The sequence below is a fragment of the Myotis brandtii genome, unplaced genomic scaffold (genome assembly GCF_000412655.1).
Source record: "Myotis brandtii unplaced genomic scaffold, ASM41265v1 scaffold155, whole genome shotgun sequence".
In the NCBI taxonomy this organism is placed as follows: Eukaryota; Metazoa; Chordata; class Mammalia; order Chiroptera; family Vespertilionidae; genus Myotis; species Myotis brandtii.
In genome coordinates, this window is record NW_005355621.1 from 449,308 (window position 1) to 462,899 (window position 13,592).

Genomic DNA, 13,592 nt, shown 5'->3' on the forward strand with positions numbered 1-13,592 from the left:
AGGCAGAATAGCGCTGTCCCATCCTGCCTGCAGTATGCAAATTAGCCGCCATCTTGACTGGCAGTTAAGTATAAGGATTGCTGATAATCCCCAGGGAAGGGTAGCGGTCGTACGCTAATTACCATGTTTCTCTTTTATTAGTGTAGATTCCATCCTTTCTGTTCTTGGTAGCCAAGTTCTGTATATTACATAGCAAAACACCAGCTATTGAATATAGACGGTAAACTGTTTTAGTCTCCATTTTGTTAGATAATCAAATGATTCTCCTTTTAAATTACTTGTGACAGCTGAGGCTATGAGCTTTGTTTATATGATGAAAGTCTTACTTTATAATAAACTAAAACACTCCTCAAATATTTAGCCTGGGAAACGGTTCTAGAATTAGAAGGTAAGGTTGCTTCTCTAGTTTTCCAAAGGGAGGACTGAAAGCACAGGTTTTAACAACATATCCTGTAACAGTTTATATTGAATCCTAGTTGATTGGAAATGATGCTGTAAAATTGAAGTGAGGGGAAAGTGAGTCCTGGGACAGTTGGAAAGTAAGGTACCACTGGCATTGGGGACTTTAATTTTGGTATCCAAAAGGGAACATAGAAGAATGCTAGGTCCATTGGAGAAGAATGAGAAGAGATGGTTCTCTGACCTTAATGTCCATTCAGCTGTTCTGTGCCATGTGGCAGGTGATGAAAACAAGTAGACTGTCTGATTTTTGTGTGTGTATCTTTTCCAGTCAAGCCAAAATGTGAATAATCAAGAACACTGCCATTCTGTACACTGAACACCAACTGTAGGTCTCTGATGGTCTTTATTTGGTTGCTAGAAATAGGGGGACTGGTGAAATGACAGGCATGTGAGAAGGCAACTATGTATTTTTCACATAGACTGGGAAAGCTGCAAACTAAGTGAGATGGCCTTAATTCAGTAGCATTTTGTATCGTTTGTCAGTTCATTTGACGTGTATATTTGTCTTCTCTTGGCAGATATACCACAACGGTGTCCTAGAATTTTGCATTGTTACAACTGACGAAAATGAATGTAATTGGATGATGTTTGTGCGCAAAGCCAGGTAAGAGTAGTTTTGGGTGAGAGGAATTATGATTCAGATGGTTTTCAATAGGAAGCTTTGTGTAAAATGCGGAGCTGGAAAATGCAAATTACACTGATGTCTGCACATACTTTAAGGCTAAGGCTTTCCCCTTCTTCGCTCCAGAAGTTGTTGACTAGTGGTAATTATAAATTGAAAACACAAACTATCCTTTTAATGAACAGTTTACTCAAGTTACCAGTGCAATAAGGAATGATACTGTTACCATTAGATTTTCCAGTGGGTACCTTCTCTGTATATTGACTGTTAGTTGTGGTTAATTCTTGTTCAGCTATCTATCTCTGTGTCTTTGTCATATTGTTTATGTAAAGATTAATTTATTTGCTTTCAGTAACAGACTGTAGTGTTTCTAACTGTAAAGGGCAATAAACTGATGTACTGAAGTAAGAATTCTGTTTCTGCACACATCCCTCACACTAGATAGGATAGGGAATTAGAAAAGTGACCCAGAAAAATTATATCTAAGTTTTCATAGAAGATTTTGCTCTAGGGATATGATGTGTTTAGTACATATTTCAAAAATAATATGCTTGATCTATTAAATGTAATTTAGGAACCGGGAAGAGCAGAATTTGGTGGCTTATCCCCATGATGGAAAAATTTATTTCTACACTTCACAAGATATTCCTCCTGAAAACGAACTGCTCTTTTATTACAGCCGGGATTATGCTCAGCAGATTGGTAAGTTAATGTACGACTTGTTTGTTATGAATCTAGCGTCGTAAGAACACCAAGGACCAAAAGTAAAGGTTTAAATATCCGCTGAAACACATCAGCTAACCTTTGTGTATATAAAAGCAGACTATTACCTCTCTGTTAAAAGGTTAAACTCTCTGAGGTTCTTCACAAACTGAGTGTTATTGACCAGCAGTGTTCATATGAAATGAACTTCTGTGTTAGCACTTTGATTTGGGGAATTTGAAGTTCCCCAGGCTGAAAATTGAGCCAGTACCATTGCAACTGAAGTTCATAAAGGACGGCAGAACTCCTTGAGTGATTTAGCCTTCCTGGGCTTTTCTTTGCACTGTGTCATGATGATACATGATGACAAGTGATGTCTGAGTTTGTGTGTGCTACAGAATCTTACTTTTTTTCCCTAGGAAATATACCTTATAGTGCAGTATTTATTAAGTGCTTCCTGTGTTTCTGGCACTGTTTGAGAGGCTGGGAATAGAGCATTGAATAAGACATTTTACTTTTATAGGTAGTAGCAAGATGGACATTTGGGTAAAAGGGAAAAATTGTAAGCAAAAATTATTAATATCAAGAATACGCTTTAAAATGGAAGTATCAGGAGATATTAATTTTTTTTCAAGGTGTTCCTGAACATCCAGATGTGCACCTCTGTAACTGTGGCAAGGAGTGCAATTCCTATACAGAATTCAAAGCCCACCTGACCAGCCACATCCATAGCCATCTTCCTGGCCAGGGCCACAGCAGCAGCCACAGGCCCGGCCACAGCAAAGAAAGGAAGTGGAAGTGCTCAATGTGCCCCCAAGCTTTTATCTCTCCTTCCAAACTTCATGTCCACTTTATGGGTCACATAGGTATGAAGCCCCACAAGTGTGATTTCTGTAGCAAGGCTTTTAGTGATCCCAGCAACCTGCGGACCCACCTCAAGATACATACAGGTAAGTTGTGTTGGACCACCAGTGTGGAATTTTGCAACAGTTAGAAATTGCAGTACTAAAGGCTTTGCAGGGAGGTAGTCTTGCAGGTAGAGTTGAGGTAAGGTGTTAGAGAAGGAATCCCGCTGGCAGGCAGCAGGACTTCATTGGATGGTAAATCTTTGTGGCAAACTCATTCCTCAGAGGGAGTTTCTTCCAGCAGTTAAGATGCTCCACTTTCTAGGCGCCCAGACTGGGAAAATGCAGTTAATAATCAGAAAGTTGATTCATTTGTTTGAACTTAAAGTAAAAGAAATTCTGTGAAAATAGCCTGAGCCTCTTAGAGCTCAGTCTGGGTCACTAGCCGGAGCCAGCGTTTCTCCTTTGAATATTGCTCAGTAAACATTGTTAAAACTTTGTTTTTTGAGTTTCTATTTTCTAAACTCCATGCAAACCAACTGCTTTCATTGAACACTTAACATTTTTCATACATACTATAAAATAACTGATGAGGTTTTCATTTTTTTTGGCTGGGTCATTTGTTCTCCAAATCTTTGACCGTAAAATTCTTCCTCATCTTTTTGCATTAAGACTGCGTAGTTGCCGAAACCAGTTTGGCTCAGTGGATAGAGCGTCGGCCTGCAGACTGAAGGGTCCCAGGTTCAATTCCGGTCAAGGGCATGTACCTGGGTTGCGGGCACATCCCCAGTGGGAGATGTGCAGGAGGCGTCTGATCGATGTTTCTCTCTCATCGATGTTTCTAACTCTCTATCTCTCTCCCTTCCTCTCTGTAAAAAATCAATAAAATATATTAAAAAAAAAAAAAAAAAGACTGCGTAGTCACAGAGACTGCATAGCCCACAAGACTTAAAATACTGACTAGTTTGAGAAAGGTTTGCCAACCCCTGACCTAGTGTAATCTGATTTCTGCATTCTTAGAAGAATTTTATTCCATCCCTGGTTTATGAAGTCATATGATATGTTTAAAAAAAGAGAGCCCTAGCTGGTTTGGCTCAGAGGATAGAGCATCAGCCTGTGGACTGAAGGGTCCCAGGTTCGATTCCCGTCAAGGGCATGTACCTTGGTTGTGGGCACATCCCCAGTAGGAGGTGTGCAGGAGGCAGCTGATCGATGTTTCTCTCTCATCGATGTTTCTAACTCTCTATCCCTCTCCCTTCCTCTCTGTAAAAAATCAATAAAATATATTTTTTAAAAAAAGTGAGAGAGAACTATACATATAGGTTGTTAAAATATATTTACCTATAGACTGGGTAGACAAGCCAGGAAGAGGGCCCTCAGCAGAAGCTGACCTTCCTGCTTACCTAGGATGATGTGATTTTTTTTTTCATATTTTATAGCATGTCTGCTATAAACATTAAAAATATGTATACATTTAAGCAGTCCCAGATGGAGGTCAGATTTATTAGCTTCACTGGCACTAGTTGATGAATGTAAATTCAGTGGCTCTGGGTGGTTCTAGGAAGATGACCCTAGAAAGTGAAGTTCCAACTACCAGACAGTTCTGTTTACTCCTGCCTCTGCCACACACTCACACGGGGTCTGTTCATCTTGAGAGGCTGGTGGTGGTTTCAGTCACAATGTGATCCTTTGGGTTAATGTGCAGGTCAGAAGAACTACAGGTGTACTTTGTGTGACAAGTCTTTCACCCAGAAGGCTCACCTGGAGTCGCACATGGTGATCCATACGGGCGAGAAGAATCTCAAGTGTGATTACTGTGACAAGTTGTTTATGCGGAGGCAGGACCTCAAGCAGCATGTGCTCATCCACACACAGTAAGTTACTCCACAGCCTGGGTGCTCCTTGGGTAATGAGATTTATGTGAGGTCATGAGGTGGGACCCACCATTGATCGAATTAGTGTCCTTCTAAGAGGAAGAGAGACTAGAGTGGGCTCACTCTGTCCACTCTGTGAGGACAAGCCAGGAAGAGGGCCCTCAGCAGAAGCTGACCTTCCTGCTTCTGCCCGTCTTCCTCCCTCACTTCCTTCAGGTCTCTGATCAAATGTCATCTAGGAATGGCCCTCCGTGACCGTCTTACCTAAAATAGGATTCCATTTACCTGGCTTCATTTTTTTCACAGTACTCATTACTACCTGCTATCATGCTATATATTTTTATTTGTTTATGGTGTAACTCCTCCACTAGGACGTAAGCTCCATAAAGGCCAGGGCTTAGTTTTCCACATTCTGTGGCTTCACAAGATCCTCCTGCTGGGAGGGAGAAGGCAGTAGAAACGCTAAGAGTGGCTAGGCTTCAGAGCCTCCCACTGCACCTTACCGCTCCTTCAAGGATTGTAACCCCCTTTATCTGTTTCACATACTGGGCTTTCCGCTGCTCAAAAAAGTTTAAAAATTCCTGGTCTGTATAATCTCTATGGTTCTTTTCAGCTCTCAAACCTTGGCACTGACATTTTGAGCTGGGTAAATTTTTGTTGTAGGGGTTACCATTGACACCATATTGAGATACAGCTAAGGACTGGCCAATTGGCAAACATTTAAACATTTTCAAATTTGAGTCTCCACTTGTTGGTGAGAATGTAGGCCACAGGAACTCTGAAATGGTTGTTGATGGACATGTATGTAGATAAAACGAAATTGTAAAAACGGTTTAGCTTCATCTAGTAGAGTTGAAGATGTGCATATGTTTTGATCCAGCTACACTGCTCCTGAGTATGTATATGTGCAAGCCAACATACAGGTATAGAAATGTTGGTAGCAATCTTGCCTGTGATGATAAATACTGGAACCACCAAAATACTTTAACAAAAGGTAAGTTGTGTATTTGTAAGTAGTTTACCGCAGTGTAAAGGAACAGACTACTGATACCTGCAGCCACTTGAATGAATTTCACAAATATCATATTGAGTGCAAGAAGCAGACAAAAAAGATACATCCAGAGTGATCACATTTACATAGGATGCCAAAATAGGCAAAGTCAGTCTATGCTGTTTAAACGATACAGATGATTTAGGACTTGTCTGTGTGCTACATCTCATATAGAATGTCTGATTCTAGACGGGCAGAGCTGCTCTGACAAGGGCCTGTGGTGGTGAAGGATAAGTGTGGGCCTCAGTTGTCACTTGTAATCCAACCAAATGTTTTTCTTGTGTTCCTCTTAGAGAACGCCAGATCAAGTGTCCCAAGTGTGACAAGCCGTTCTTGAGAACAAATCATTTAAAGAAACATCTCAATTCACATGAAGGAAAGCGGGATTATGTCTGTGAAAAATGTACAAAAGCTTATTTAACCAAATACCATCTCACCCGTCACCTGAAAACCTGCAAAGGGCCCACCTCCAGTTCTTCAGCACAAGAGGAGGAAGAAGAGGATGACTCAGAGGAGGAAGAGCTGGCAGACACTGTGGGGACAGAAGACTGTCGGTGAACAGTGCTGTGTATTCAGCAGATGAGTCGCTGCCGGCACATAAATAAAGGAGATGCCAAATGTTTTGGATGGAAAACGCAAAGGGAAAAACATAACCGGTTATTCACTACAATGGTTTTTATATGAAAAGGTTTCTGATTTTCCTTCCAGCAAACAGTCAAAACAGACTGGGAATGGATAAAGCACTTACGGGGAATAGCCTAATGCAAACACTAAAACAGGTTGGGAAAAGAGAGCATGTGTCCTATTTTTAAGTGATGTGTGGGAAGGAAAGTCAACTTTTGAGGTCTGTATTTACATGATAATCTGGTCATATTTATGCCCTTGTCAAAGCTGCCTTCTGCCCAAACAAGTAAGATTTATTTTAAATTATTTCATTGTTCACTTTTCTTCCCAGAACTAGGATTTCATAGTACTCTAAACTTGATCCCTGCCTCATAGTCATCCCAATTGCTGATTGTGGTTCTGGTGTTGTATTTCATATGGACTATTGTGACGTATTTGTCCCAGAACAGACGAATACAGCAGTAAGCTGAAAACTTGTAAGCTCCTTTGCAGCTCACAAGTTTAAAGCCCCACCCGCCTTAATCTCTACTTGGGAATTTAGAGTAGATCTTGCTTCCCAAAGTTTCAGCAGGTGCCTGGAGGGCAGATAAGAAAGGAGCAGCCATGCAGTAGGCCATGATGGAGAGAAGAAAAGGAGAGATGCCAGGGCCACTGCCCAAGAAACTAGTTTTTATGGGTCAGGCACCTGGTTATTGTTCTGTAGATATCTGTGTAGGTTTAGACCTATCTCTGTCTCAGTAAAGCGCCCAGCCCCTGGCCAAAGGGGACCTGGAGGTGTAGAGCTAAGTAATGCCTGCTGGATTAACTCCCAGCCATAAGCACACGTAGACTCAGCGGGCAAAGGGGCACCTCGGCCCAAGGAAGGAAGGAGGGAATGATCCTTTATATCTGGTTTACCCTCTGAAAAGGATCAAGACATCATTAAACTGTTGCCAACTCAAAGACAAATGACTCCAAATACATTGGGGCATTTGCAAGGCTAGACCTGCCCAGTTTTCTGGTGAAGAACTTCACTGGTTAAACACGGTGAATACCAAAGGATTTGGAAGGCAGAAACACACCCATGTGGGTGTGTTTTCAGGGTCCCGGCTTAGTTCTTCCATCGTCTGGTCTTTCCCCTGGTTTCACATGCTTTCAGCAAAAAGCAGACATCCTTAAGTTGACGGTTGATAGAACACGCTCTCCTGCACTGAGGCACATCCTCTGGGTTGGAGTAGCAAGGACTCTGGTGGGAAGGTTTTGCTGCTAATGTATTTATAGAATGAATGTATTGCATTCAAATCTGTATTCCTCTAGTAAGGATTAAAATAAAAACTTTTTAAAAAATACAGGATTTTCTTACCTCATTTTGGGGAAGAAGAAGAATGAGCCTTTGGGAGAAAATCAGGTATAACTTGAGTTTTTTAAAGGTTAGAAATGGAGAGAGGATTTCGTAAGTACGGTGGCTTAGGGATCGTGTTGAAATGTGTGTCTGCATAACTGCTTAAACTGCTGCCTGTGTTTCCAGCTTGTATCCAGCTGCTCCCTAACGTAGTGCCTTTACTCTGCTGCCTCCTTGCAGAGCTGTGGTTAATCTACAGTGAGGGAGGAGGGTGAGGTGTTGGTATGTAGGGGTGCCTCCATCAGGGCAGGTCAACTCTAGTGCAACTGGAGCAGCTCCAAGTTCAGCCTTTTGCCAAAGGCAGGCCACCCGTGTTCCCAGGAAACCATGGGTGCTGGAACTATAAGCTTCCTTTCTCCCTTTATCTCAGTAGCTCATGCTGGTTAAATTCCTTCACTGCCTAATGCTGGTTGAAATGCTGCCCAAGATGGTTAAGCCTAATGTAAAAACAAACAAAAACAATAGAGGGAAACAGTTTTAAGTGAGAACGTAACTTTTACTGCTTATTTACCGTCGTCTTTCATTTTTTACCTCTTAGACTTAAAATGTACATTCAAAGTTCTTCTCATGAGATGAATACATTAGTAACTGGCCTTTGACAAGATTTTGCTCTGAGGCTTCTCCGCCTGTTGCAGGTGGCCGCCTCTGCTGCTGTGTCGGGGACATGGTCATGTCGAGAAGCAGGATATGAGAGCGCTAGAGCTGACTGAACATTCTCCAACCTGGGCTTGGCTGCATGATGGTCTGTAACCTTAGCCAAGTTATGTGACCTCTCCATGCCTCTGTTTATTGCAAGTAGAGAATAAGGTTTCCCGTTTGATAATACTGTTTGATGTTAAGTTAGTTAACATGCGTAAAGGGCCTTCACAGTGTTGATGTACAGTAAACATTAGTCCAGTTTTAGGTTAGCACAGGTTTCTATCCTAAAATACATGGCTATAGATGGCCCAAGAAGCCCTAGATTTTATTCATACAAAGTTAAACTGAGCATAATTTGAGTTTTCAAGGCCAAAGCCTAGAAACTAGTTTGCTGTTCTTGTAGGTCAGTGCGTGTGTGCGTTGCTTCCTTCCTTGAAGGGGAGCTGCTGATAACCTTGTAGGTGTGCTGAGCTGAGGTCCTCGACACATCAGAGGGCAAAGGGGTGGCAGGAACTAGTCTCCTTCAGCCGTTCCAACCTGTTGACTTGTTCACACACTTCCTCGTTAACACGTTTAACTGTCAGCCCATCATCAGTGTCAACTTACAGTATCTGATCACCCAGCTACATCTTAGTCACTCAAAAATGACATATCTTCAGGTATACAAGTGGTTACTGCCTGTTATGGGTTAGATGGTCCCTCTCCCCCTTCATATTTTGAAGTTCAACCCCCAGTTCCTGAGAACGTGACCATATTTGTAGATAAGGTCTTCAGAGAAGTGATTAAGGTAGAGATGAGTTTCTTAGGACATGCCTTAATCCAATAACTGGTGTCCTACTAAGGAAGTTTGCAGACAAGCACAGAGGGGAGACCAGGTGAAGACACGGAGAAGATTGCTATCGACAAGCCGAGAAGAGATGGCTCGGAAGAAACAGCTCTGCTCTGCTGACACTTTGATCTTCTCGGTTCTCTGGCCTCTGGAATTGTGAGACAATTCTGTAATTGGCACTCAGTTGCACAGCTAGGAATGGCAGCCTGTGCCTACCCCACCAAGCTTTATTGATTCTTTAAAAGTGGCTTGGCTAAAATTGGGATCTCACCAGGGCTACAAGTCTTTTAAAGATCACACAGAAAATCTATTCCCTTTAGACAACATATTTATTTATATACGTGGTCTAGGGAGCTCATGGAAAGCATGCCTTGGTCTTTGTTTTCTGCTCTGCTGTACCTACCCCCCCTCCTCCCCCCAACACACACCTTTTGTGCTGCTACAGATTTTCTGAGGCACAGGCTGGAGATGAGCTTTGGGATAGGATTAAAATCAAGCTCCATTATGGCCAGAATTGAGCAAAAATCACTTAAAGAGAAAGATACTGGCTTTGGGAAAGTTTACTTTTATTATTTTTTTTATTTTATTGATTTCAGAGAAAGAGAGGGAGAGGGAGAGGAGAGAGAGAGAGAGAGAGAGAGTGAACCTGCAACAGAATCAAACCCTTGACCCTTTGGTCCGTGGGCTGATGCTCTAACCACTGAGCAAAAAATGGCAGGGCTGTCTTCACTCTTTTTTTTGATATTTACCTTTTTAAAATCTGTATTAATAGAAGGGTAATATGCTAATTAGGGCAGATGTCTTCCGGGTGTCCATCTGGAAGTCCATCCAGACAGCCACAGCGGCTGTGAGGCCCAGGGCTCATGGCAGCTGTGGGATCACAAAGGCCATGGGCTCAGGCAACCGTGAGCCCCAGCCGCTGCGAGGGCGGGGCTCAGGTCTCGCAGCTGCTGCAGCCAGTAGTGGCAGCAGCAGCGGGGTGATGGGATTTGGTGTGGTGTGAGCACAGAGCACTGCTGTGGAGGAGCTGCCTTTATCCAATGGGGAGCGGGCTTAAGCCGTCAGTAGGACATCCCCCGAGGGCTCCCGGACTGTGAGAGGGCAGGCTGGGCTGAGAGACACCCCACCCCCCCATGCACGAATTTTCATGCACCAGGCCTCTAGTATAAATATAATTTGAGATTCTTTTTAATATTTTATTGATTTTTTACAGAGGAAGGGAGAGGGATAGTTAGAAACATTGATCAGCTGCTTCCTGCACACCCCCCTACTGGGGATGTGCCCGCAACCAAGGTACATGCCCTTGACTGGAATCGAACCTGGGACCCTTTAGTCTTCAGGCCGACGCTCTATCCACTGAGCCAAACCAGCCAGGGCTTCCCTCCACTCTTACTGCTGCCACGCTGGGTCCTGTGGTGAGACCATCCTCCATCCTTGCCAGCAGTCTCCTGGAGGTCCTCTGGGTTCCTCCTCAGACTCAACGCCCGCCTCCAACCCCATCCAGAGCCAGTCAGGTCATGCCCATCTTGCCTGGTGACCTGCCCGCTTTTCTCCATCCTCACTGCAGGCCAACATTCCTTCTGGCTCCAGTCACTGCACTGGCCTAAGAACCCCCTCCTGGCCCTTGTCACCGCGTGCGATGATGGCCACTAGACTGGAAACATTTCGAGGCTTGGGGATGAGTCTTGTTCCCTCTTGTTGCACCTCGTGCAGGGCTGGACTATGTGCACAAGGTGCTCAGTGCACACGCCCGTCAGTAAATGGCTCCTGGGCAACAGGGTGGCGGATACAAGGAGCCCTTTGCTGTGGTGTGAGCACAAAGCACTGCTGTGGAGGAGCTGCCTTTGTCTCAGTCAAGGATGGAGCGGGGGAGGGGGGGGAAAGAAGGCGGCAGACAACTGTGGGCTGCTCCCAGCCCTCCCCCTCCAACCACTGGACCATTTCCCTTCCCGGGCCTGGCCCTGCCTGGATAGAGCCATAAGCTGTTTGCTGGGCGTTCCAGACAAGAAGTTACTCCTCTCCCACCATTAGTTCTGGTGAGAGTTTGGGACAACTAGCAACAGATCAGGAATATTGCATGTTCCTCTGGTACAGCTGTGAGAGCAGCACGCTGTCAGGTGACGTCACCACCACCAGACGCTGGCAGCCACTGACCCAGAGAGCATCGGATACAACCGACCAGGAAGTGGAGGGTCAGTAGAGTCAGGAGTTCATCCAGGTGTCCGCACCGGGAGAGCGTCCACTGCTGGTAGGATGAAGTCCGAGGCCTTTACCACAGCCGCTGGGACATCCCAGCCTGGCCCCCTGCCCACGATGCCTTTCCTTGGGGTGCCATGGGCTTTGGGGAAACATGGAGTTCGGTGTTTCCAGCTACCCCTCTTCCCTGTGAAGTCAATTCTGTTCTGTTCTGTCTTTGGCTCCATTCTGAGGGCAAGAACTCTGGTGACCTCTTATTATTTGCACCCCAAACCCTGGGCTCACCAAGAGCAACCTGGGCATGTGCCTTTGATCGAAATTGAACCTGGGACCCTTTAGTCTGCAGGCTGACGTTCTATCCACTGAACCAAACCAGCCAGGGCAAGTTTGCTTCTTGAATGATCTACCATTGGTTAATAGAAAACTTCCTGCCCTTCTTAGCTAACATGGTCTAAGCCAGCCGTGGGCAAACTAAAAAAAAAACAACTAAAACCAAAAAAAAAAAAAGATCGTACCCTTTTATGTAATGATGTTTACTTTGAATTTATATTAGTTCACACAAACACTCCATCCATGCTTTTGTTCTGGCCCTCCGGTCCAGTTTAAGAACCCATTGTGGCCCTCGAGTCAAAAAGTTTGCCCACCCTTGGTCTAAGCCTTGTTAGCTAAGGGCATGTGTGACATTTTTATCTGTAACAGCACTAATGTATTTTAGTTTAACATTTATTTAGACCTACCAAGTCTATAATAGTAGGTTTTACCCACTTTTTATAGATGTTGAAATTAAGTTCAAAAATTTGAGATTTCCTCCCTTTCGTGTTCAGTTTTACCCTCTTTTTATAGATGTTGAAATTAGGTTCAAAAATTTGAGATTTCCTCCCTTTCGTGTTCAGTGATTTGCTGCCTTGGAGTACTTGTTAAAATGTATGTATTTCTCCTCCAGCGTTCTCTTCCATGCTAATCTACATGCTGCTATTCTGACACCTCATTTCAGGTGCACCACACTGCTACCCATAGTAGTTGCACATTTGCACTGAGGTTGTGAAATGCACTTTTATAAGCAGAAAACCCTTTTGTGGGGGCCCTTGTTTTTAATTGGACAACTGGCACTTGTCTATGAAAAAAGAATTATTCAAAAGTGTGAGATGACATAATATTCTGTTAGGGACTTTTTCAAGATGCCTGAACCAGATAATGCAGTAACTGAAAGAGAGTGTACCAGGCTCCTTAGCATCTGAAATTCCCAAAATGCAAATAGTGTTTCGTGGCAAGGGAAAAGCAGGATGATCCATTCATTGAGCATATATTGTCTTTGGAAAAAGACGTTCGATTTTAAGGGGGTGGGGTAGGGACACACATAAAGAAAAACAATGGCTTGTGACCAGGGAATCTAATTTGAAGTCCAGAAGCATACACATATTTAAAAAAAAAAGGGGGGGGGTGTTACTCCTTTCTTGCAGGTGTGGTAAGGATGTGATTTTAACACTGAAGATGGAAAAAACCTGTATCCTCCAGAAGAAAATGGTGAATTATGGCACATCTATATTAAATAATACAATGCTGTCAAAAAGGACAAGGTAATTTATGTTACATGGAAATATCTCTAAGACATCTTGTGAAGTGAAAAAGCCTGTTGTCTAGTCATGTTGTCTATACGTATATATTAACAGGAGTTATACAAAGAAGCTACTCGAGATTGCCAATCCCTTTTAATCATGCTTTCCTGTGCTGTAGAGTCTGGAAAGTTAAAAACCACTTCTCAGGCTCCTTTAGAGCTAAGATTCCAAACAAAACCAACGTTCCTCTGATCTGGTGTCCCTGGGTGAGAGTTTGATTCAGAAATGAGTTATGTGGGGAGACAAACAGGGCCTGGGGCTTCTATTTATTATGCAGGCTTGGATCTCACCAAGGGTGATGTCATTTTGGAGCTGATGGCTGTGGCTCGTGTTTTCTGATGCGGCAGGTAGCTTCCTGATCATAGCAGCGGCAGCAGCAGCTGTACATTGCAAGCTTACTTCTGTGGTATAGGATTGGGAGTCATTCCTACAGCCTGGACTCCATTTCAAGCCTTTAGCTTGAGGAGATTCTGTCATTTGATCGAGTTATCTCAATTAGTTACCTTACCCTGGCTAGGTTTCAAGGCAGAGAGATTCTAGCTACTGCTAGTGAGACGAATTAAGTGTGACATTTTAACAATAGTAATTCTTCCAATCCATGAGTATGTGATTTCTTTCCATTTGTTTTTTTTTTTTAATATATTTTATTGATTTTTTACAGAGAGGAAGGGAAAGGGATAGAGAGTTAGAAACATCGATGAGAGAGAAACATCGATCAGCAGCCTCCTGCACAAAAAAAATATATTTTATT

General features: G+C 43.4%; 1 protein-coding gene across 1 annotated transcript in view; it reads left to right on the forward strand.

Annotated features, from left to right (window-relative positions):
- Window positions 1-7,506, forward strand: part of PRDM4 (PR domain containing 4) — a 24,197-nt gene extending 16,691 nt beyond the window's left edge. Inside the window, exons 7-11 of the mRNA XM_005861649.2 lie at window positions 981-1,066; window positions 1,659-1,786; window positions 2,422-2,736; window positions 4,337-4,505; window positions 5,850-7,506. Of these exons, the coding sequence (XP_005861711.2) occupies window positions 981-1,066; window positions 1,659-1,786; window positions 2,422-2,736; window positions 4,337-4,505; window positions 5,850-6,114 (963 nt within the window). The 3' untranslated portion in view covers window positions 6,115-7,506. The remainder of the gene's footprint in view (window positions 1-980; window positions 1,067-1,658; window positions 1,787-2,421; window positions 2,737-4,336; window positions 4,506-5,849) is intronic.
- The last annotated feature ends 6,086 nt before the right edge of the window (window positions 7,507-13,592 follow it).